Source organism: Physeter macrocephalus, chromosome 12 (genome assembly GCF_002837175.3).
Source record: "Physeter macrocephalus isolate SW-GA chromosome 12, ASM283717v5, whole genome shotgun sequence".
Taxonomy (NCBI): Eukaryota; Metazoa; Chordata; class Mammalia; order Artiodactyla; family Physeteridae; genus Physeter; species Physeter macrocephalus.
Window position 1 is genome coordinate 84,799,187 of NC_041225.1, and position 26,006 is coordinate 84,825,192.

Here is a 26,006-nt window from a genome sequence, read left to right on the forward strand (position 1 = left end):
GTGTATATGTATAACTGATTCACTTTGTTATAAAGCAGAAACTAACACACCATTGTAAAGCAATTAAACTCCAATAAAGATGTTAAAAAAAAAAGAAGGCCATTCTTATGGTTTTAAGAAGGAGAACAGTTCGGGGAGATAGTAAAAGGAAAAAGACACTTTATGAGACTAATGCAATATCCAGATTACAAAAACAGTAGGTGACCAGGACTAATGCAGTAGCAGTGGATGTAATCTAAAGGAAGAGTCAAGAGAACTGGTGGGGAGGGATGTGCACAGTAAGTCAAAGGGGAGGAATCAAAGATAATTCCTAGGTTTTGCCTGGGCAGTAGGGAGGACAGTGCTACTAGCATTAATGGAAATGAGAAGCCTGGGAGGGAGGAGGGCAACAAGTTTGAGGAAGAAACAAAGACGATTTAAGACACATTAAGTCTGAGATATCTGTAAGACATCTAAATGAAGACCATTTGTTAGTAAGTGTGAAGTAAACGGAGCTGGAGATATAAGATTCAGAGTCATGAAGAAAGACTAGAGAGAAAAGAAAGCATCCTGGGATAGAGCCCTGAAAAACAGCAAAATCTGAAATCTGGGTAAAGGAGAGATCACTAGCTAAGGTGACTAAGAAGGAATAGCCAGAGATGAAGGAAGAAACCCTCAAAAATCTACTGTCAGAGTCAAGCAAGCAGAAGTCAAGAGGTGAACTTGAAAAGGGTAGTGCTGGTATAGAGTAAGAACAAAAGCCAGCTTAAGAGTAGACTGAAAGGGACTTCCCTGGTGGCGCAGTGGTTAAGAATCCGCCTGCCAATGCAGAGGACAAGGGTTCCAGCCCTGGTCCGGGAAGATCCCACATGCCACAGAGCAACTAAGCCCGTGCGCCACAACTACTGAGGCTGTGCTCTAGAGCCTGCACGCCTAGAGCCCGTGAGCCACAACTACTGAGCCCGTGCACCTACAGCCCACGCTCTGCAACAAGAGAAGCCACAGCAATGAAAAGCCCGTGCACTGCAACGAAGAGCAGCCCCCGCTCACTGCAACTGAAGAAAGCCCGCACACAGCAACGAAGACCCAACGCAGCCAAAAATAAATAAATATACAAAAAACTAAATAAACTTATTTAAAAAAAGAGTAGAGTGAAAAGTAGATGGGGTTCAGCTTTGGTTTGCATATGTCAAATGTCAGCTTAAACTAGCACAAAAGAACAGGCAAACTAAAAGCTGTTCTTGAGACACATAAAAAGGAAATGCATATTCTTAAAAAAGAAACAAATATTGCTTACCACACTAACAAGTCTGAACTCCATACGATGTTTAATTACTGTTGTGGGTTGAACTGTGTCTCTTAAATTTATATGAAGTCCTATCTACCCTGCCCCATAACTGTGAATGTGACCTTATTTGGAAATAGGGTCTTTGCAGATGTATTAGTTAAGATGAGGTCAATACAAATTAGGGTGGGCCCTTTAAGAAGGGCCGTTGTAAGAAGAGGAGAAGCTAACGTGGACACACACAGAGGGAAGAAGGCCATGTGAAGACCAAGGCAGAGACTGGAGTGATGCAGCTACAAGCCAAGCATACCAAGACTGCCAGTCACCACCAGAAACTAAGAAGAGGGAAAGAAGGATTCTTCCACAGTCTTTTGACGGAACATGGCCATGATGACAACTTGATTTTGGACTTTTATCCTCCAGAACTTTGAAAGAATACATTTTTGTTGTTTTAAGTCATTCAGCTACTTTGATACAGCAGCCCTAGAAAACAAATACAATTATGTGCTCACAGAAGAGGGAAAATTTTTTCTGTGGGGTGTATGTGTATTGTGAGTGGGAGACAAAGAAGTGGAAGAATATGCAAACAACTCTTTTGAGAAGCTGGATTCTGAATTATTAAGAGAAATAGGGATATAGATAAGGAAGGGATATGGGGTTAAGTTTATTAAGAGACACCAGAACATGTTTTTTGGTTGATGGGAATGATTCAGTGAAGAGGGAAAGACTGATGACACAGGACAAAAGAACAAGCAGAGCACATATTATACAATTCCATTTATAAAAAATGTTTGGAACAGGGAAATCTATATAGACAGAAGGTAGATTTAATAGTTGCTCAAGGCTGAGGGGAGAAGGTATAGAAGAAAAAAGCTAGTGACTGCTAATGAGTATGTAGTTTCTTTTCAGGGTCATGAAAATATTCTAAAATTGTGGTGATAGCTGCATAACTTTGTGAATATTCTAAAAACCAATGAGTCATATACCTTAAATGAGTGGATTTTATGGTATGTGAATTATATCTCAATAAAGCTTTAGTCGGGGAAAAAAACCAGAATAACCACGTGATCAAAGTCCTTAAAAAGGACGGAGTGGTGGGACACCAATCATAAGTGATTTGGTCTTTTACAGGACCTTTCCTCCACTGTAATAGGAGGAAGAGGGAGAAGGTGAGTGCATTTAATGTAGGTTTGGTGGTTGAAAGCTCAGGGAATTCCTGTATGATAGCTTCTGTTTTCTCAGCTGAAGCTCAGGGTGGTGATGGAGAAAAGAGTGAGGAATATCTGAGGAGAAATGAGGGGGCATGAAATAGTTATCAAAGAACAGGAAATCAAATTTACTAGAGAAACATAGGTTTGCAAAGACAGGAACATGACTGATCTAATGTGTGACCATTAAATTAGAAGCAAAACCACTGACTCAGTTTTTCTCTAGCAATACTCAATTACTTCAGAGTAGGCATAGAGGCTATGTTCAACCAGTACTGGAGTTTGCCTAGCACACACAACACAGGAAGAGGCAAGAGAGCCAGAGGTAATTTCAGTCAGCGCTGTGGCACTGAGAATGCCTGCCAATCACATATCCCAAATGTACAGAAACTGAAATATAAATTTGGGAAGATCACATTAAATCACTTACTCAAAGTTACACCTATCATATGATGATTGTAAGGATTACAATCCATCTGTGGCTAACTCCAGAGGCCACACACAGACATCGTTTGCTATCTGACTTTCATACTAAATATGCATTAGTGACTTTCATATAGCAGGGGTATATATTCCATAATCTCAAATGGAAAAAAATGAGCTCTTAGTCAACCCAAAGCCCTCAACCTATTTCCCCAAGTAGCACAAGACACTAATATCCTATTTATCAATCCTTTAAAGAACTCATACTAATTGTGGCTATCAATCCATTGTATGAGGTATTTTTCTACCTTTCCTAAATATTATGCTGTGATTAACAGTAAAGCTTTGAGAACCAGCTACATTCTCATAGTTTGTATTTTCTTATCTCATCTTATACTTGGTAGATGGGACACATACATGACGGAGCTTTTACCCCTTCACCTCTCAATATGCTTTACAATGTGCAACTTTTCTTCTAATATACGGATTTTTCCTCACCTCTTAGGCTAACCTACTTCTTAGAAGACATTTTCACTTCATGAGAGGAAGATGATAGCTATACATTTAAACAATGTGATTGCAAGATATGATGTTACTGTGCAAACAGCGGACATACCATTACAGTGCATTCTACCCTCTTTTGCCTTAACTTACAAGCCATGTAAACATTTTTAGGGCAGAATTTTTTATTTGAAAAGTAAATTTGGGGCAAAATGGTTGCAAGCTGGCTGCTATAGCAAGTATCTGGATAGTAAGAGTTCATAGGGAGGAATAACCAAAGAGTTTCAATGTAAGCAGACAGAGGAACTAGAAAAAAACAAGACAATTTGACACTCTTTGGCATAACTGTGAACGGGTGTATTTTTAAGACTCAGAATGATGCTCATAAATTTGACCTGAAGTCATCAAGAAATGATATCTATTTCAAATAATCCATTTACTAAAGTAAGAAAATCCTTTCTAAAATACATTTTATATTATCAAAATTTTTAATGGCTCATTCTAAGGCACTCTTACACAGAAAGTACAATATTTTTGTAGTATCGTTGGCAAACAACAGTCGTAACATAGAGGCAATACAATAAAATCTAAGGTTAATGAAACCTTAGTGTATACTCCAAGATTAGTGCATTAAATTCTCCTACCATCCATCCCCATATTTTTAGAAATGTGATATCTCTGCATTTAATTGTTTGGAACCTTGAGTTATCACACTAAAAAAATTATTTATCTGAATTTGTAAATATTTTATAAGGTTCAAACTTCAAACAGTACAATACAGATAAAAGCCTCCTGACCTGCTGCCCATCTGCCTAACTCTCATTACCTACCCTCCAAACAGGAAACCCTCCAAGTTTCTTGTTATCCCTGAAGGGGGAAAAGAAATCTCACACACACACACACACACACACACACACACACACACACACACACACACACACACTCTCTCTCTATCTCTCTCTCTCTCTCTCTCTCTCCCTCTCCCTCTCCCTTCTTTTTTACAGAAAAGAGCTTTTTCACCTGACAATATACCATGGAAATCTTTCCATAACCAGTACTTACAGAGCTTCCTCATTCATTTTCTTTTTTGTAAACAACAGCACAGTATTATATTGTATGGAGAACATACCAAAGATTTTATCCAGCCGTCACACTACATATGAGCCTTTTCCTTCTTTATACCCTCCTTTCACCTCTCATTTGACAAAATGCGCTATCCTTCCTTTTCTCTGCAAAACCCAGAAATTTCAAGTCCATGCAAATTCATGTTCAGTAATGTTTACTGAATGAAGGAAATGATGAGACATTTTCAAATACATTAATATACAATTTTAAGAAAAGTTCCCACCCACTGGAACATTTTATTAGCTACTTTTGAATTACCATGGGAATATAAAACAGGGACGTAATGAATTAAATATATAAATGAGATAGTCAATATCTAACTTTGGCTGATGATTTAAACACCTCTACTTTCTATATTCTGAAAACATTTTATCAGTAGTTTGCATGCATCAGGTGCTAAATAAATGCTGACTAAATGACCAAAAAGGAGAAAAAAGATATCCTCTAGTAAGGGTATTAATTATCAGTGAAATGAACAAATGGCAGATGAGGAAAATGATTAACAATCGAAACAAAATGAATATTTTTATCCTTTACTCTTAAAACACTACACATGCACTTTTTATTTAGCTCACCCATTTGTTGAAAAAGGAGACAAAGCCATATCCCTTAGACTTTCCTGTTGCCATGTCTTTTACCACTCGGGCATCTCTGAAATCAGAAACAATCGCAAGTTTAGGTTTGCAAACTCTCCTCTGGATATCAAGTGAGAATTTCATACACAACTCATTTTCATGTTTCATCTTCATTAAAACGAACCTTTAATGCAAATTCACCTTTTATTCTATAAAATTTATCATGTATTAGCAAATGAGGCTTAATTTTATAAACATGCAAATCAATAACTTCTTAAATATATATGTATACATTGTACAGAAACTGCCTCCCACTTCAAAAGTTTTTAAATTTTTAAATATTAAGCATGGTAAAAGCAGCTATTCATATGAATTTTACTTAACTTATAGGGATCACAGGCACACTAAATGAATGGCTTTCTTTAACCATGCAATTTATAATTTGCTATTTGACACTATATACTTACTACCTAATCATTAAAAAATTAAAATAGAAAACTGTAAACTCAAAGAATGAAAAAGTTGTATATTCCCTAAATTAATTAAATTTTTTCATTTTCTCAGATCAGTTCATACCCCCCTTCTGGACTATGGGTAAATTTTGAGAACTTGACTTTTCAGAAATGTTAAATCATTGAAGAAAAATACTAGACACACACTTTAGTTTTATACTATATAAGAGAAGATTTTATACTAAATTCTAAAATAGCAATCATATAAGATTGATTGGAAACTATAAGATATAAAAGCAAAATTTTAAAAAGTCAGAAAGTAAAAAAGCACGCCAACATTTATCCACTGTGAACCGTAGCTTGTAGTTAGCCAGGGCAATTCTGTCCATTCTTCAGAGATACTCTGCAAAATAACCAGAGCCCTATTATTTGAGATTGAGTAAAAAACCCAGCCATGATAGCTAAAACTCCATACCTCAAAAAATTGGACTCAAATTGTGCTTCACAGGCAATCTGCTTTTAAGTTAGCCAGGTATGTCACAATGCTTGTTCTCTCAGGACACATGAACAAAACAGGCACTTTTACAACAAAAACCCAAGTCAGAAAGCCATGCAATATAATTTTATATTAAAGTATACATAAGCAATTTTGATCAATTTAGGAGTGATTTATTAAGTGTTTAGGGTCAAAATGACAAAGAGGTGATGGTGAAAGGGGAAAACTAATGCAAGCCACTTCTCAATAATGTAAAATACTTATTAAAATTATCTGTATGGTACACATGCATTTAATTTGTAGCTGATTCATTTCTATAGCAAAATTTGTTAGAATGCCCTAAACTCAAGGAACAGGAAAAGTTTAAGCTATATAAATTAGGGAAAGAAAGTACTGTATTTTATATAGTAAATATTTTAATAGGCCAACATTTACTACACACCTTTTATAAATCAAGCACTGTTGTAGGATCTCTACGGGGAATACCTGACTATCATGAGAACCTCTCAATATATATATTTATCTACTTATCTCCTTTAATTGAAAAAAATCAGGAAATGATGCTACCAACTGAAAATGGTTCCTTCAAATTTAGAAACACTAACTCTTTGGGTAGCCTAAAGCTTAGACATTATCTCGACTGAAAATTATAAAACTTAAAGGCCTTACCAAGAAAAATGATATATATATCAGTAATCATAGTTAACTCTAAGAAAATCTACAGACTATAATTATGATACCAACATATTTAACAAAAAGAAATTATTGATCCTTGATTAAAAAGTAATGAAATTACTAAAATTTGAATGTCATTTAACTTAAACTCACCAACTGTTAAACAATCTTTATCTAATGCCAAACTAAAATTCCCATGCTTTCAGAAAAGCTACTGCAATCAAAATCGAAACATTTAATAAAATCGCATTTAATCTGTTAAAATGTTAGAAACGCCTTTTCTTTTTAAAGGTAGGTTTCAGGAAATGTTAGCCTTGAAATATATTTAATTCTTACTTATATCTGAAAGGATTCTCTAAGGAAGAAGCAGCAAAGATCTATATCAGAGTTCTTTAATCTTTTATGGTTCTGTGACTAATCTGAAAATAGGATAAAACTTACAAAGATACTCCACACCAAAATGAAAACAAGCATAAAATTTTGCACACAGAGATTTATAGAAACTTTGAGAGGTCAAAGGTTAAGACCTTTCCAATCTAGATATCTGAAAGCCAGTTAGAAAGCCAGCTAACCATAATCAAAGCCCTAAAACAGATTAAAAGGAACAGTCAAGAAATAAGAACTTTATTTTCCTAAAGTCAGTTCTAAGAGACAAAGAAAAATGTCACCTAACAGAGGAGTCCACTTTTAAACCCTAATCGTGTGACTGCCTTTAAAGTTGGTCCCTTACTTATGGTCATTCCTTGGTCACTATGCATTTTCATCCTCCTACCAATGAACTAAAACTCTTCAAACGAAAACTTCCAAAATTCAACACCAATACCACCAGCTTTTACTGTCCAGTCTCCTTCTCATCTCTGCTGTTGGTCTGTTCATCAAACCAAACCAAAGCTAACATTTCCTTTTTCCTACTCTTCTACCTGGAATAACAATAATAAAGCAACGAGAAACTCTAAAAATTTTGTTTTCTAAATTCAACGATTACTTCTAAGAAAGTGCAATCATCAACTTATTATTCTTACTCTATTACAGGCATGCTTTTCAAAATATAAAGTTCTTTTATGATGAATACTCCTTGAGTGAGCTTTTTATAAAAGGCCTAAACTATACAATTAATAACAAATGCAAGCAAGACAGTGCTTCACAAAACACTAAAAGGCATCATTATTATTGTTAATAGCAACAACAACAACAAAAGGATAGACACCTGGGAATTAACATTTAATAACTGCGTTTGGGTTGAATTGTTAAGGTTTCTTTTTGTTAAAATATATTAACAGAAAATGCATGGTATCATAGAAGTGCCAAAGGGTCTAAATTCCTTAGTCATAACACAAGTTCACTAAAGATTATGACCAAGCTAGCAAGACACGCATATAAGAAACAATATGCACAACAGCACATTTGTCTCTTAAAAGCTAATGCTAATTGAAAATGAATTCTAAGATAATTGAAGACCAAAGATTTATTTATCAATGGGAAAATAATCTTTGGCTGTTAACTGCTTGAATAGTCTCTAAACAATACACTTATTCAAGTGAATATTAATACATCACATTCAAGTGTTAAAATTAATGTCCAAAATTCACAATAGATTTTCAAATTACTTCTACATAAGATTGCTTCTAATATAAAGCATTTTAAATTTATCTTCTGTTACTTACGATATTCTTCCAAATGGTGCAAAAGCAGCTTTTATATCTTCAGTTGTAATTTCTGGACTGAGATCACCAACAAAGACATGGAAATGATCTTATAAGGGGAAGGAAGGGGAAGTGAAAAGAAAAATATAATTTTAGAATTTAAAAAAATGCTAAAATCTATTCAGTAAAGTACTCTTAAAATAATTTATGGGTTATAGTAAAGTATAACACTATCCTATACCTAGACAAATCCTATCAGTTTTAAACATAATGAATCAAGGTGACAAAACAGGAAAGATTCTCCTAAGGACTATGATATATCTAATGGGAAACTGACACTTATATTTCTACTTATAGCCAATTATTATACTGGCCTAAGAAAATAAACTAATAATAATAAGTTTTGCAAAAAATATATATATATTTATGACTTCATTACCATTCTAATAGTACTTATTTACATTTATTCAGTTTACCTATGTGATATACTTGGTTTAACCATATTTTGTGAAGAACAATCAAAGAAATACCTTGCATTGCAACAGTTTGATGTTAAAGTATTTGACAGTTTTCTCAAAAGCCAACAGTTTTGGTTGCCCAGACATTACACCATTCAGTTTATGTGAATCCATGTGCAAGTGAACTAAGACTGAAGGCAACAGAATGAAAACAGTAATCCCTTCACTTTATATCAGAGCCATTAAAAAAGCACTGGAGAGAAAAAACGTTCCCATATGTGAAGTTTTCTTAAAAAGACAATGCTCAAAAAAAACACTTAAAAAATACAAAATAGTTGGATCAACACTTTAAATAGACATATATATCAATTCTGACAAAGTATATTTGGAAAGAAAAGTTACCCCTATTTGGCAGGCCTTAAGCAACATATTGGGTTGCCATTTGGGAAACACAGTTTCAGGAGCAACTCAAGCAATGAGAAGATCTGGTATGAAGCACAGATCATGACCTCAAGGAAACAGGGTATCTTGCCCTTCCATGGTGAAAGTATTTCTAAGGCATCAGCTGCTACCAATGGGGATCAGAGAACTTAAAATACCACCAAAGTAGTGGACAAACCACACTTGGTCAACAGTGGGAAAAAGGGGGGAAAATATTGCCAGAGAGACAAACAGAAATACGACCCCTCCCTCCCCACTCCCCCCAATATCAAACAAAAAAACTTCAGGTGGTTAGTGAATACCCTTTCAAGAGATTTCATTTTATGTTTAAGAAGATACAATTACCTTGTGAACGCTGTGTGCTGACAACGGTACTACCTGATGACAAAGATTAGATTTGTTCTTAAATTTATTAACACAAACACATTCAATCATATCTTAGGATAACGATCAAAACATTACTGCAAATGTATGATGTTTATATGCTTTACAATAAAACTACTATGTACAATAAACACAAAAGTTCAAAGAGTATAAAATATACTTACTGCTTGTATCTTTCTTTTGACTGCTGGGGGTTGTTGCCCAATTCACTTTGACTTCCTAAAAAAATTTTTCTACATTTATACTCCATAAAAATAAAGGTAATAATCAGATATTACAAGATTTGCATCTATGAACACATAGGTATATGTTTGAGATGAAGCATTCAAACTTTCTGGTCAAAATTTCAATACTTCTTTTTTAACGTACACTTATGCAAATAATGTTAACAAATCCTAACCATAGATACTTCTTTGTTAACATTCAACTAACCTTTCTAAAGTACCAATAAATTTTTTTCTTTTATTCTTCCCCATTAGTATCCAATGTTCCTAGATCTTTCATCAAAGCTTGACTAATCCAGCAAATATCTTAGTATTTACCATGTGCAAGGCACCATGAATAATACTAACATAAACATACCCTCTAAATGCTTTATCCCAGCTTCTTAATATTAAATGTGACCATTTTCTGTAAAGCGAATACAATGCTTCTAAAAAGGAAACAAAACCGTATACAACTTAGAATTTTCCAGTGCAAGTCACCTTTTTAAATTATGACAGCTTACCTTACCCATTATCTTCCGCCCATTCATAGCAGCTAGTGCTGCAGCTGCATGACGATGCTCATAAAACTCCACAAAACAATATGGATCATTTCCAGCTGTCTGTTGAAGAAGAAACACAAAAGCCAATTTTAAGTTTTATACTCCCAATACTTTAAAACTATACAAAGTTTTATGCATCTCAGTATCAGGCCATGGAGAACGAAGGGTCTTTTCTGCAAGTAAATGTTTCGATAAGGCAGTAAACACTAAAAAATGAACTATTTTTACAGAAAGCTATCTTCTTCAACAGCTTATACTATACTACTATATATAATTTAATCTTTTATTAATGACTAAGTGTTCTAATTAACCTTCTTAAACCTGTTACTAAAATGTAAGTAAACAGGCTCTGAAAACTGAAGAGGTTCTCTGGTAAGTAAAGTTTTAGAATAGGTTTTAGAATGTGGACTTTCTGACATCAAAATTTTTGCCTGCTTAGAAATCTTTTAAAAATAAAAATTCTCGGGAATTCCCTGGCAGTCCAATGGTTAGGACTCCGCGCTTCCACTGCAGGGGGCACAGGTTCAATCCCTGGTCAGGGAACTAAGATCCCACAAGCCACGGTGCGGCCAAAAAAGAAAAAAACAACCTCTCTCCTCTTTTCTACTGGTGTTCCAAGTAGTTGAGGTCTGATGACAGGTGAAGCCTGGATGTTTTCTTATAAATTAAAGAAGCAGAAAAAACACCCAATATTTTACACCTATCAGTACAAAATACCAAATGACTTTTTAATTCTTTCCATAATCTCCTAAGCAGAACTGTTAAAATAAGAAACTAATTCAAAAGACTAGAATGATAACAGAAGAAAGAAGTATGCCATTTTGTTTCAAGCACAATTAACAGTTAAAAAAAGTCACTGGCAATGATTTTAAAGAATTTTAGAGCAAGGAGGCAACCACAAAATTGATGACACTGAAACTATCCATTATTTTATTTTAAAAACATTAGAGAATATAAAGATGTTTTTAAAATTGTATAATCAAACTAATGCTATATTTAATGGGAATTCTATTACCAAGGTCAATGTTGACAGGCATCAGAATGTGGTTAGAAAAGTGGCTTACACCTAAGAGTAAGACAATCAAATAAATAAGAATGTTCATTTCACTTAATTTGTACCCAGAAAAAAAAAAAAACCTACTTTTTAGATTAAAAAAAATTCTAAGCATATACATTATCAGCCTTTATACTCTAGGGAGTATAAAATTCCTAAATATGAACATCAGTGCATCAGTGTGAATAGACTGGAATTTAGACTTTAATAATAATAAAATAATGATAAGGAGGAGGACAAGGAATAGTTAATCTAAGCCTTTGAGTGACCAAAATCCAAAATTTATACAAAGTGGCAGAGGTAACCTAGCTAGCCTTTTCTGTAGGTCCAGCAGTCATTAACATTTTGCCTAGTGATCTTTAATAGGCAAATATCTAGAAAGACCCAGACACAGAGAGAATAGCAGCCTACAGACCTATGGAGAGAATAGATCAATCTGGGTTTACATCCTTGCTTTGCCCCATTTCTGTATATGTTAAATAGGAAGGGCTTCCCTGGTGGTGCAGTGGTTAAGAATCTGCCTGCCAATGCAGGGGACATGGGTTCGAGCCCTGGTCCGGGAAGATCCCACATGCCATGGAGCAACTAAGCCTGTGCGCCACAACTACTGAGCCTGTGCTCTAGAGCCCGTGTGCCTAGAGCCCATGCTCCGCAACAAGAGAAGTCACCGCAATGAGAAGCCTGCGCACCGCAATGAAGAGTAGGCCCCACTTGCCTCAACTAGAGAAAGCCGCGCACAGCAACAAAGAACCAAAGCAGCCAAAAGTAAATAAATAAAATAAAAAATAATAATAATAAAAAAGGAATAACATCCGCTTTGTAATGTTTCTATTGAGCATTTGTGATAAGGCATCAGCATTAAAATAACAGGCAGTAGGCATTCCATAAATGCTATCACTAAGATAAGGAAGGAGCCCCAGATGAAAGATTGGTTTTAAATTCTCCATCATAGTCTCCTATCTCTCCCTCTTATCTTTCTCTAAGGGCACAGAAATATTTTCTTCTTTATCCAAAGGCATACAGATATTAAATGTGATAAGAAAACACTTTAGAAGAGTGTAAAGGACAAAAAACATCTGTTGAATCCATCTATATTATATGTAGGTGACCCTACCACATTAGGAGAAAGTTTTTGGCTGCACCCCACACCAGATGAGATCTTAATTCCCTGACCAGGGATCGAACCGGCATTGGAAGGCAGCGTCTTAACCACTGGACCACGGGGGAAATCCCAGGAGAAAGGTCTGACACTTTAAAATCCGAGACAACAAACCAAAGCCTACTGGCTAAATAATTATTTTTGAAAATACCAAGTAAAAAAAAGTTAAATTGAAATACAATAGAAGAGAAAGTAGTAGATACAGACACATATATGATTTTCTTTCCTGGAGAAAAGAAAACCAAAAGTTTAAAGGTAGGTGAGACCAGGGATAAAAGATTTCTCTTTAGCACTGTTTTTCTCATCAAAAGAATTTTAAGGTGCCTTTTAACACACATTATGACTCAGGATTAATACCAATTAGATGAGTGAATTCTATGTTTTTTCTATACATTAAGGTCTGATGGATGGGCACTGCCACAATACAAGAAAAACTTGAATCATGACCTTTAAAATTAAGTTAAAAACACTTTCACAGTATCAAAGTCTATTATTTTTTTAACCCAATTACCCATTTTAATTGTAATAACTGAATTTCTAGTTTAGCCAATCAACTGATACCACATATAACACAAACAATTCTGATGCCTCAATACACTTTAAAACAAGAGCTCACATATAGTTGTCATCTGCTTTAGACATGATTAGTACTATTCTCTTCTTTCTTTACTTACTAAAACAAACTTCGTGGCCAAAACGGATTCATCTCAAATTTACTAAAACCTCTATGAATTTAGACTGTATAAACCAATTTAAGAGTTACTGGAAGTAATGAATTTAAATAATGTATCATGGACAACCTCAAAGAAAAGGAAAAAAAGAAAGTTAACTAAGTAAAATACCCTTACATCCATAATCATTTTGCAGTTTTTACAAGGTCCAATCTGGCTAAAGAGCTGGAGAATTAAAGCTTCTGTCACATCTCGGGAAAGGTTACCGACATATCTGAAACACAAAGAAAAACAATTCATCATTTTAAATTTGCTTCTTTTGCATCAGTTCCTAAAGTTGATTACTGGAGAGTGAATACGGGGAATAGGTAGATCTTTGGGATCTACTATTTGGGAACTTTTTAAAAGTTTGTGAAAACTTCAAAATCTCTTTCAAAACATATGGAAGATATGTTACTTACAAATATATTAATGAGACACTGTTAGTAGAGGGGAAGCTAGTGTGTGTCTGTGTTTTTATTCAAGGTTGTACAAATAAAACCTGTTGCTTGTTTCTAAGTTTCTAGGCTTACCTTAGGAAGATATGCTTAAAATCTCTCAAATGAATTATTAAATATATAGAACATTTTATACACTCAATCCTGGAAAGCTTTGCAATTATTTCTACTTCTACAGTATTACTGAGAACATTAAATTTTCTTCAATTTTTAATTCACATGATTTCCCTAAAACTGTCCAATTTAGGTATACTTTGGCTTACACAGTAAACATATTTTTGAAAAATCATGGATAAATCACTTATCAGGTGTTGAACATGCTCACAAAAGAATTGGAAACCTTTCAATGGGAAACCTTCCACTGATCAGTGGTAGTAGAAAGGGAGTAGAAAGAGTCTAGGAGAGACTTTTAAGATAATATGAAGTGGTGACTAACAAACTTAATTAGTATAAATAATGTATTATAAGACATCCCATAAGATCATCCCACATGACTGGGATGATCCTTACTTTTTTCTGGGGGAAGGGGGATGATCCTTATTTAAAGGGTTTATAAATAAATTTTCAAAATGGGATTTTAAAATGAGATTACCTCCAGACATGTTAGAGGTTTATTACTTCTGAAATCAGAGAATGTTGTCTCCCAACAACTGTAGTTTCTCATTCTTCTGCTAAGAATCCTTCAGGGAATGTGATGAAAGGTATGGACTCTCTCCCTAGAAAAATAAACATCTATACATGCCAGAAAGTGTGGATTCAATTCCTTCCTTCCATTTACCCATTCAACAGACTATTGAATGCTTACTGTGAAGGCACAGGTATAGGTTAAAATGGCAAAGGGAGAAGTGCTGAGTCTTAAGGAACAATGAACAATTCCTTTATAGAAAAATGCTAGCCAATAAATGTAGACACAGAGCATTAAATTGGCAACATGTAAGCCTGACTGAAAAATTGACTCAGGCGTGAACTATTAATGGATATAAAACTATTAGGTGAAAGGCTGGTAAGAAAATGGATATTTGCAGGGTGCCTAAGTTATCACATAGATCACTTAACAACTGCAAAGGGAAAACCCACCTTAAAAGTGAGAGCTTTTGGCCACTTTGACCCAGTGTTCAAACTTTAAATCATTTTATGGATAAACAATGAGACATTGTGTGTACAATATGAATTATATAATATCATCTATGAAGTATTCAAATCAGAAAGATCTAATTGAATCTAGCTAACCTTAAATCTAGATCTAAGTTTACAGGATATTGGGCATATAAAACAATTATACAAATCCAGAAGTGGGATATTATATAAGGTGACTTATTTGATTATCTTCAAAAGATTATTGTCCTAAAAAAAAGTAAAAAGAGGGGAAGACTTTTTTTTTTTTTTTTTTTGTGGTATGCGGGCCTTCCTCTGCCGTGGCCTCTCCCGTTGCGGAGCACAGGCTCCGGACGCGCAGGCTCAGCGGCCATGGCTCACGGGCCCAGCCGCTCCGCGGCACGTGGGATCCTCCCAGACCGGGGCGCGAACCCGGTTCCCCTGCATCGGCAGGCGGACGCGCAACCACTGCGCCACCAGGGAAGCCCGGGAAGACTGTCTTTAATTAAGAGGGACTTAAAAGACACTGACCACCTAATACAATGAATAATCCTTGACTGAATTCTAGATTAGGGTGTGGGGGCGATAGCTTTTTCTTACAGAATTCTACTTAATAAATGTAGAAGAAATGAGAGAAATCACCATTAAAACACCTTAGTAATCATCGCTACTGGCAAGAATTCTTTGATACACCTCCCTCTCTGAAGTGAAGCTTAATTTCCCTCTCCTTGAGGGTCAGCTACTCTTAGTGACTCAATTCTAACTGACAGTATGTCGAGAAAAACAGTAGTCACTGTACAGTGGAGAAACAGTACCCTTCAAAAGTGCCACAGTAATGAAAGATATCTCCTTACATATTACAGGAAAGAGACATGACAACTGAACACAATGTGGTATCTTGGATTAGATCCTGGAATAGAAAAAGGACATTAGTGGCATGGGGAAATGGTAATAAAGTTTGTAGTTAACAGTACTGTACCAATGTTAATTTCTTAGTTGTGATAACTATATCATGGTTATATAAATAAGATGTTAACATTAAGAGAAGCTGGGTGAAGATCAAACGAGAACTCTGTACTATCTCTGCAACTCTTCTGTATCTATTCTTACCCGACTCTTGTGCCTATAAGAAATCCTAAGGATTGCATATGTCTAAATGAAAAAAATGGCTCTCCTGAAAATTTAATTCTAACATCTGCTATGCTAAAGGTAGATAATCTAGTGACAAACTGAACAGTATTTAGCGAACCCAGAGTCTATCACTTACTCTTTGCAAAACTTTAAGATTTTCTCAGAAATATTTTCTAAGTGATTTACGTAGTTTGAAGATAGCTAATAATAATAATAAAAGATACTTTAAAAAGCACTAAGGTCTGTATTGCCTTTATGTTTGTTTATTTAATGTGGCCTGCTGTATACTATATGTTCCAGGAGGCTTTATCAATTAACCCTACACACACCTGTTTAGAGAAAGTCTCTTCAGAGGAAGTTACACAACAACTTGCTCTCAACCTTCGACACCATTACAATAAACTACAAGTAACATATATACTTGTAGTTCATTCCCATTTTAATAAAAATGTTTCTTTAGTTGTCCCATACTTTGTCACATACTTTTGTTTCTGAAGTGAAAGGATTTCCTCTTAACAGCATGGATTTAAGTTACCTGTGTAACAGATTTTTTTTCTTTTAGGCTGCCAAATATCTTCCTGTTTTTAGAGAAATCCTCACCCTGTGGCAAAGGCTGACTCCTCTTCAGAAGATGAAAAGGCTAAATATGGTTATATAGTCTCCCTTGCATGTGATCTGGGCTAGCTCAATTACAGATACCAGTCCTGAACACAGAAGACAAAGATAGGGGGTGAAAGAAGCAGAGACTGAAGAGAATCCACTTTGGTGGCAAAGAGCTGCAGAGTCCCATGCCCAGTGAAAGTGGAAGCTGTAGTATCAGGTCCTCAGTAGGTGTGGCAGCAGTACCCTTTCTGGGATGGTCTGTGGCTTGATTAGGACTGTAGGCCTGACAGTTACTTGTCTCTCTTTCCTGAACATTTTCTAAGCCAGGTTCCATAACCTTCCTGCAAATTCTGGGAGTGTCCAATATCTTTTTAAACAAATTCCTTTTATGCCTGAATTTTTTTGCAGCTTGCATTTAAGAAAATTCTGAGTGATACAAAAATTGATACTGGAGCAGTTGTAAGCCAAGATTCCCTGTCACAATGTCAACTGGACTACTAAACAAAAATGTAAATTTCTTACATTTATGTAGTTTTAATTTTTCAAGATGCTTTTTATTCAAGAACGTTAAAATATCCCTTTCTATGTGTTCCATGAACTTTTTGTTAACAGCATAGACTGAAGTATCCCATGTTGATATTTATTACATCACCTCTGAGACCATGTACCAATCTTGTGCAGAACTGGAAAGTAAACATCCTCCTTGGGCAACTGGATAAAATATGAGTAAAACTGTGTATTAGTTAACTGTGTATTAGTTAAAAATGCTGACTCAATGTAGTCTCCTTAATATGAAAATTATATTTCCGTTACATAAGAGAATGCCCCTATTCTTAGACGTATTTAGCCCCTAAGTGTCATGATGTCTTCTCAAATGGTTCAGCAAATTTGGCTAACTATTAGCAATTGGTAAAGCCACATGAAAGTTATCTAAGTCTACAACGTACTATTTTTGCTACTTTTCCATAGGTTTTAAATTTTTCAAAATAAAAAGCTTCCTGAGGGACTTCCTTGGTAGTCCAGTGGGTAAGACTGCGTGCTTCCAATGCAGGCGCCCCAGGTTCAATCCCTGGTCGAGGAACTAGATCCCACATGCATCCGCAACTAAGAAATCTACATGCTACAACAAAGATCCCGCGTACAGTAAAAACAAAAAATTTTTAAAAATCTTAAAAAAAAAAAAAAAAACCTTCCTGAGAAAATTCAATGGAAAAAGTCATCAATGCTAGTGAAAACTTGACAGTTCTGGGATAGGATTTCATGTCAATTTAATATATATTTTTAAAGCTGATACTAAGTTCAAACAGTTATAACATTAGAATCCAAAACATTTTTTTTTTTTTTTTTTGGCAGTACGCGGGGCCTCTCACTGTTGTGGCCTCTCCCGTTGCGGAGCACAGGCTCCGGACGCGCATGCTCAGCGGCCATGGCTCACGGGCACAGTCGCTCCGCGGCATGTGGGATTTTCCGGACTGGGGCACGAACCCGTGTCCCCTGCATCGGCAGGCGGACTCTCAACCACTGCGCCACCAGGGAAGCCCTCTCAGAGTTACTTTTGAACATTTGCAATTTGCTAGGGAATTAACCCATTTTGCCTGAGTCACTCTAGTTCAGGGGAAAAAGGTGTATGTCTCCTACTAATTATGAAATTATGACAAGAGTATATTATATGTCACAGGGAATACAGTCAATATTTATAAAATAACTATAAATGGAGTATAACCTTTAAGAATTATGAAACACTATACTGCAACCTGTAACTTATATAATATTGTACATCAACTATATTCAATTTAAAAAAAGAAATTATGTATGACAGTAAATACTTGTTGCAAGTAATACAAATACTATATACCAGCATCATAACCTTACTATTATTTAACAACTGTCTACTCTTCACAAAGGACACTGTGTTGCGTGATAGCTGAAACCCTCTTATTTCATCAGCTAGCACCTCCTTCACTTGGAGATCAGACCATATGCAGCCAGCCAGCTCTTGGTACTCCCAGGGGATTGGTTCCTGGACCTGCCCCCTCCCATGGTTACCAAAACCCATGGATGCTCAGGTTTCTTACAAATGGCCCACCATATCTGAGGGTTGCACTTCAGTGGATACAGAGGGCCAACTGTACATAAACCAGTCTGAACAAAAGTATCTAACGCTATGCCCAGAAGACATTAATAAGATATCCATGCTCTCAGGACAGTTCTCGTTTTTAATTATTTTACAACAAACTAACATTCTAGATGGCTGATAATTATGCGTTTGCAAATTAAAGTTATTGCTGACTTCACTCTCACGTTCAACATCCAAACCACTGGCAATTCCCATAGCTCTATTTTCAAAACATTTCCAGAATCAAACCACTTCTCACAATACGGTTGACCCTTGAACAACATGGGTTTGAACTGCGTGGATCCACTTATACACATGGAATTTTTTCACTAAATATGTACTACTGATCCATGGTTGGTTGAATCCACAGAAGCAGAGGTCTGACTGTAAAAGTTATACATGGATTTTTGACTGCTCGAGGGCTGGAGCTCCTAACCCTTGCATTGTCCAAGGGTCAACTGTACATTTCCAGAGTACTGCTGACAAGAAATTGAATACCGGCAGTCTCTAACAAGGCACTGCTGAACACTCATTTGTGGCAAAGGAAGGCACTTCCTCTGAGCCATTCAGGTACACAGGCCATACTGAAATTCAGACTGTATCTTACCCTCAAAAATGAGTAAAATCTTGATTCACTGCTTGAAACTGTACCAGTTTTTTAAAACAAATTTATTGATCACTTACCATGGACCAGACATTGCTAAGAACATATTAAAAGCCTCTGACTCCCAAGGTTATTCAAACAAACATTTTATATTAAAAATAAAAAACTGCTGGGAAAAATTAGGGATGAGCACCTACTCATATTTAATCAAGATTGGTCTGACTGGAAGAATGGGAGTTTTGGTTGAGAAAGGCAGAAGCGAGGGAGGGGATAATAGGAAATGTTAAAGCATGGACTACTTTGGGGAAAAGATTCTTGGATGGGGTGTTCTAGTAAAGCATACAAGGCAAAATTTGTCATAAATGTAAGTGTCAAGAGTTGAGGACAGTAGAGTTGCAGGATGATGAACAAAAGGGTATATGACTTGGGATGAGTTACTTTAATTCTAAGCTTAGCTTTTCCTCAGCTGTAAAATGGACCCATTTACTGCAGAATTCTGATGAGGATTACACAAGCTCGTAAAGCACTTAACAGAGAACACATGGCAAACGATAAGTATTCAATAAATAAATAATAAAAATAAATAAATAAATAAAACTTCATTAATTCTCCTGCAATGGTTGGTCCCCTGTCCCCAAGCTAGTACTGCTTGCTTTTGTAGACTGGCCTGGGAAAGCTTAAGTTGTCTTCATTATTTGATATTCCCAAATCAACGTACCAAAAAGGTTAAGTTCTCAGATTATTTTTGGCAGTTTCTGAAATTAAAAATTTCAAAATAAGAATCTTAAAGACATTATAAAAGATGAACAGTTCTTAATCCTATATGCTGTTGGCTATCATACTTCTAGCGAACAGGCAAGAGGGAAAAAAGGTTTCCATAAACTCTATGGGGCTAATGATTTTTTAGGGAGTATTCATCTACAGATACAATCTTTCAAAAGACAAAAGTCATGCGCTAATTGTTGCATCCTATTAAAAAGACACATAATGTAACTAACAGATTATGAGATAAACTATCAAAAAAGTTTACCTATTCATTAAGAAAACAAGTGTGACCATATTTCTCATATAGATTACAAAACGGAAACTATTTTGGTGGCGAAAAAAATAATTGATTACGTTGTACTTCATAACAACTGTGATATCCAGAGAGTTGCAAAAAGAAACCTGAGTGTATTTTTATTGCCTTGAGTTCTCAAACTGCCAGTATTCTAAGAATAAAAACAAAAAAGCTACGTCAAAAACTCATCGGGCTTTTTCTTCTTTTCGAGAAAAGCAACAAAGGCAGGATCACCTCAGAGGATAATATTTCGAAAAAAACAAAGGAGAGGGGGCGGGGAGAGCAACACGACAAAGAAAAGATCCCAAACTAAGATCACTTAACAGTAAGTCTAAAAATTCTCACAGGTGACTAAATATGTTAAGGTACTTATCAATTGTTGCTTCATTAAAAACTCCCCGCTCCTTCACCGACATGTCAATCAGAAAAGTAGCAAGCGACGATAAAAATGCATTATATCCACTTCCCCTCAGTTGATATATACCTCCGGGGGAGAGTTCCATTTTTAAAAAGCAGTTTCAAAATCCTTAAGGGGTCCGATTTGGGGCTTTTTGATCGGGGGAGGGGGTGCCACAGAAGGAAAGCCACAGAGAAGTTCAAGAAAAAACATTTGGCTTTTTTCCAGTTGGCAACTGCGAGAATAAAGTTTAAGTCCCTGAAAATCAGTATAAGCATTTTCAAGACAAAAATTCTTATGAACGAAAGACAATGAAAGTAAGAGTTTCTAGAGAAAATCAAAGTAAAATGAAAGGGAGACGGCTGTAAAAACCAAGAGGTTAATCGAGAAGCGGGGGAGGGGGAGGTGGGGAGAGAAGAAAAGCGCAGAACAAAAAGGCTAGCCGAGTTCTAAAAACAGGTTTGAATGAAAATCTTTTCTCCACGCCTAAGACCACAGAGGGCCCGGGACGAGGCCAAACGCCACGCTGTAGGGTAGTTACGGTGTAGGGACTAATTTAGAGGGCTGAGCCCCGTCTCCGTCCATCTCGTCCCCTCACAGCCCGGGTCTCGGTCCCTAGGCATCCCGGTGAGCGCTAAGGAGAGGAACCATGATATCGCGGCGTCCGCGGAGAACAATAGGCTGGGGAGCGGCGCAGAGCCGAAGCTTCGCTCCGGGACCAACACCATCCCGCCCCCCTCATCGCTGCCCCAGACTCACAGAGTCTTAGGCATTTCATCCTCCATGGCTGCTGCTGTCGCGGCGGCGCCTCCGGGTCCAGCTCTCTACCCTTTACTACCTCACAAATCTTTTGAGCTGCTATGTCTGTGAAATAGCGGGGTTTCTCGGCCGACCGGAGGTTACTCCGCCCCCTGCTTCGGCGGCAATTACACTAAACCACCCGGCCCAGCGCGAACAATGAAGCCCCAACACAAGATGGCGGCGAGCCGGGAGCCTTGGAGCAGCCAGCGAAGTGACCCGGGCCGCGCAGGCGCAGAAGAATCTTGCACTTTCAACCTCCTGGCCGCCAGGCTGCACCTCAGTCCTTATATTCACTCGTTGCGCAGCCGCTCTTCCAGCGAAGCTCGGGATGTCTCAGACTGCGCAGGCGTAAAGGTTAACTAGTTCATGACTTGAGTAAACTTTTTTGAATTCCACCTCCAGATTCGAATGTGTCAACAGTAATTTATAGTGAAATATAAATCTTCATGGAAATGAAAAATTGTGTTTCCAGAAGAAGAAAGATTATAAAAATCACTTAAGGCAAGAACAAAAGTCACATGCGCCGCCCGGGAATCGAACCCGGGTCGCAAGAATGGGAATCTTGCATGATACCACTACACCAGCGGCGCTGACGGTAGTGGACGTTGCTGAAATGCTTTAGGATTAAGTACAAGCAAACATTTATTCCCGGAAGATTTATTTATTTAAAAATAAAAGTTTATTGAGAGTCCATATAATCTGTTACTTTTCATATAAGAAATGACTTATTTTCTCTCATTCCGATACAGTTGAATGGATGTTCCTGCTTTTTCTGTACGGAAAAAATCTCATAAAAAAATTTTTTTTTTAGCTTAAAAGAGTTTCAAGGGACTTCCTTGGAGGTGCAGTGGCGGGACTCGGCGCTTCAACTGCAGGGGCCTTGGGTTCCATCGCTCATCAGGGAAATAAAACCCGCAAGCCACACAGCGCGGCCAAAAAACAAAAAGTTTCATTAAGAATTTGTTTTCTTCATGTATACACTACCAAATGTAAAACCGATAGCTAGTGGGAAGCAGCCGCACAGCACAGGGAGATCAGCTCGGTGCTTTGTGACCACCTAGAGTGGTGGGATAGGGAGGGCGGGAGGGAGGGAGAAGCAAGAGGGAAGAGATATGGGGATATATGTATATGTATAGCTGGTTCACTTTATTATAAAGCATAAAGTAACACACCACTGTAAAGCAATTATACTTCAATAAAGATGTTAAAAAAAAAAAGAATTTGTCTTCTTGGTGTTAACCAAATTTTTGAGAGCCTGGAATGTATTTCTAGATCTTAGCGGAATTTTTCTTTATATTTGAATTTCCTTGGTATATTCAATGTATACTGGAAAATATTTAAGAAATAGTTATTTAATGCAAATAGGTCCCAAGAATTCTAAAACCAACTGACTCAGAATATATACAAATTTCAGCCCTCTTCCAGGGAAGCAGAAAAATTAGGGCTCTGAAATGTACTTCAGTATACTCATTATGTATTTTGTATTGCATTTTATAAGTTATGTAAAAGTTTTTAAACATTGGGAAATGTACATGCCCCAAAATATGGTGTTTTCTTTGGACTAGTTCCTTTAGACTTCGATACTTTTGGATAACCATTTTTAGAATTGTCTTTAGAATCTGGTGCACATTCTTGGGATTTTATTCAAAGATATCAAATATTAGTCTTTTGGGGATGAATAAGACAAATGTTAATAGTGGATAGTATTTTTAAACAACTTTTTGAGATGTAATTCACATAACATACATTTCTTCCATTTAAAATGTACAGTTTGGGAGTTCCCTGGTTGCGTAATGGTTAGGATTCCGGGCTTTCATTACCACAGCCTCGGTTCAACCCCTGGTTGCGGAATTGAAATTCCCCCAAGCCAAAAAAAAAAAAGGAAAAAAATGTATAAAGATAGAATGTACAGTTCAGTGTTTTTTTTAGTGTAATCACAGAGATGTGCAACCATCTCTATAATCAATGTTAGAACATTTTCACCCCCGAAAAAATGAAACCCTTACCAATTAGAAGTCACTTCCTAGTCCCCATTCCACCCCTCGCCACAACTCACTAATCTTCTGTCTCTATAGATTTGTCTATTCTGGACATTATATTGTCCACGAAAAATTTGATTAATAGTCAATCTAAGAAAGAAATAGAGAATTTTATTTGAGCCAACCTGAGGATTATAGCCTGGCAGACAGTGTTTCAGAAAGCTCTGAGGACTTTTCTGCCCATTAGAAGTTAATGCACAGGGCCGCCCGAGGCTGCTGCCGGTCAGGTGAGCTCCGGTCTGTCTGCGCTGCGGCAGGGAGGCCGCCGGATCAGCGAACCAAACCAATGCTGGGTGTGGAAGTGGTGCCTCAGCGTTCTCTGGGAAACGAGCAATGGGAATTTGCACTGGTCTCCTCTAAGCCATCACCTCATCTTTAACCTGGCTCAGGATGGGATCAAACTATCAGAGACTTAAGGTGATCGAAATATATGACTTGACTAAAGTAAAGTTAAAATATTGTGGTGTGCATTTCAATTCTCAAGCCATAGCTCCCGCCATTGAGCAGATTGACCAGTCTTTCAATGCAACCCATCCTGGAGTGTACAACTCCACTGAGAAGCTCTTCCACCTCTACTTCAGAGGACTGTCTTTCTCTTTTTAGCTAGATTCATGGATCGAGGCTCCCAAGTACGAACCCAGTTTTGCCCATGGTCTGGCTTCTCTCCAGACAACCCACAAAGCAACTGTGAAACGAATGTACACCTACAGTGGAAACAGCCTACAGGATACCAAGGTTCCCATGATGCTGCTGAGCTGTTTCCTGGGCAATGTGTGTGCTGAGAGTATAGATGTTCTTTGAGATGGAACTGGACCCTCAGGTTTATGACTTCGCCTACTTGCCGCAGGTTGCGGACCCAGCGTATTAGCAGATGCCAAGATGTGGGTATTTGAATTCTTAGTGTGTTTTGGCAATTCCTGCCAAGATGTTCTTAGCATGCTTAGCTCTCCACACAAGGTCTTCTACAAGTCAGAAGACAAAATGAAGATTCATTCTCCTTCTCCTGATAAGCAAGTTCCATCCAAGTGCAATGAATACTTTTTAAACTACTTCACTCTTGGAGTGGACATCCTCTTTGACGCGAATACACTCAAAGTGAAGAACTTTGTCCTACACACCAATTACCCTGGACATTATGATTTTAACATTTATCACCACTGTGAGTTCAAGATCCCACTAACTGTAAAGAGAGAAAACACGGATGGTCAGACAGAAACATGCATGACCTACAGCAAGGGGGGCAACATCCAAGAGCTTCTGGGCCATCCTGTGGAGAAGCCTGTTGCCCTGCACAGGTCCTCCTCCCCAGATAACACCAACCCATTTGGCTCCACATTCTGCTTTGGTCTTCAGCGGATGATCTTTGAGGTCATGCAGAACAACCACATTGCCTCGGTGATCATTTATGGCCCTCCCAGGCCTGGTGCACCCCTGAGGGCCACGGAGCTCCCCTAGGATCATCACCACCCATGCCCCTCTGCCCCATGGAACTGTGCATCACATCCTATTCGGCAGGCCACCCTGTGGGTTTTCTTGGACACCTTGTCAGTGTGGAAGGGCTGTTGTGATATTTTGAGGTGGAGCTCAGGCTGGGTGCTCTGCCATGGGGTGAGAGGCCCAGATATTCCTCTGTCCATTCTCAGCCTGCTGGTGCCAACAGGGGACACAGACTACAAAGAGAAGCACAAACTCTGAGCCTTGATACCTGGACACAGGAGCTCTCGGCTAACATGTAAGGGGAGAGTGTCTGTCTCCCCTGAACCACACACATTGGGAGAACTTGGGGCTCTTTCTGTGGCTGAGGACCCAGGCACCTAGGACAAGGACAAGGTCCTGGCTTTGACCCAACATTGCCTCATGACCCTTAAGGCAAGCAGGTAGCATGTCCATAGTACTTGGTTGCAATTTTTGTACTACATCCACTTTAGTTACTGGATGAGCTGGCTGTGGCCAAGGTGGCCCACCTGCCCTTCCCTGTTTCTTTCATGCATGCGCTCCCTGCTAGGCCCAGTAGGCACACCCAACTGGTTGAAACACAACTTTCTCCCATCAAGGTACGTGCCCAGGCCTGGTTCCCACCTCTCTTGGAGCCAGGCTTCAAGGCCGCCTGTTCCCCTACTCTGCCCCAACCTGGCTGGCAGGGCTGCATGTTTCCATCCTGTTTGCCTCTTTTATTTAATGCCAGAGTTGTAGCCAGAGACAACTTCCTCCTTTTTTGTGTTTCAGCATTCTGCTCTGCACTGTGGGCTTGGCCCCCCTTCCCCGACTCTGGGCAGTGTCCCCTGGCCAGGCCCATTCATAGCTCAAGTCCTCTGGGGCTCAAGGAGGGCTGGGCTGCTCAGTCTCTTCGTGGAATTTGCTAAGGAAA

At 37.7% G+C, this 26,006-nt stretch overlaps 1 protein-coding gene, 1 non-coding gene and 1 pseudogene across 8 annotated transcripts in view; 1 reads left to right on the forward strand and 2 right to left on the reverse strand.

Annotated features, from left to right (window-relative positions):
• Positions 1–21,820, reverse strand: part of TIA1 (TIA1 cytotoxic granule associated RNA binding protein) — a 31,456-nt gene extending 9,636 nt beyond the window's left edge. The window contains exons 1-8 of one of the 7 annotated variants that reach the window (XM_055089232.1): positions 21,558–21,813; positions 14,385–17,332; positions 13,473–13,569; positions 10,373–10,471; positions 9,810–9,864; positions 9,607–9,639; positions 8,384–8,471; positions 5,097–5,172 (exon numbers count right to left, since the gene is read on the reverse strand). In XM_055089232.1, coding sequence (XP_054945207.1) covers positions 5,097–5,172; positions 8,384–8,471; positions 9,607–9,639; positions 9,810–9,864; positions 10,373–10,471; positions 13,473–13,484 — 363 coding nt within the window. In that variant the 5' untranslated portion in view covers positions 13,485–13,569; positions 14,385–17,332; positions 21,558–21,813. Of the gene's footprint in view, positions 1–5,096; positions 5,173–5,847; positions 5,952–8,383; positions 8,472–9,606; positions 9,640–9,809; positions 9,865–10,372; positions 10,472–13,472; positions 13,573–14,384; positions 17,333–21,557 lie in introns of those variants that run through there. The other 6 variants (XM_024133612.3, XM_007124031.4, XM_007124030.4 and 3 more) reach the window with 6 other exon arrangements.
• A 298-nt stretch (positions 21,821–22,118) lies between these two features.
• On the reverse strand, positions 22,119–22,189 carry TRNAG-CCC (transfer RNA glycine (anticodon CCC)). Its single transcript has one exon. It is a non-coding gene; the product is annotated as a tRNA-Gly (tRNA).
• A 1,735-nt stretch (positions 22,190–23,924) lies between these two features.
• On the forward strand, positions 23,925–25,093 carry LOC102978445 (phagosome assembly factor 1-like; annotated as a pseudogene).
• The last annotated feature ends 913 nt before the right edge of the window (positions 25,094–26,006 follow it).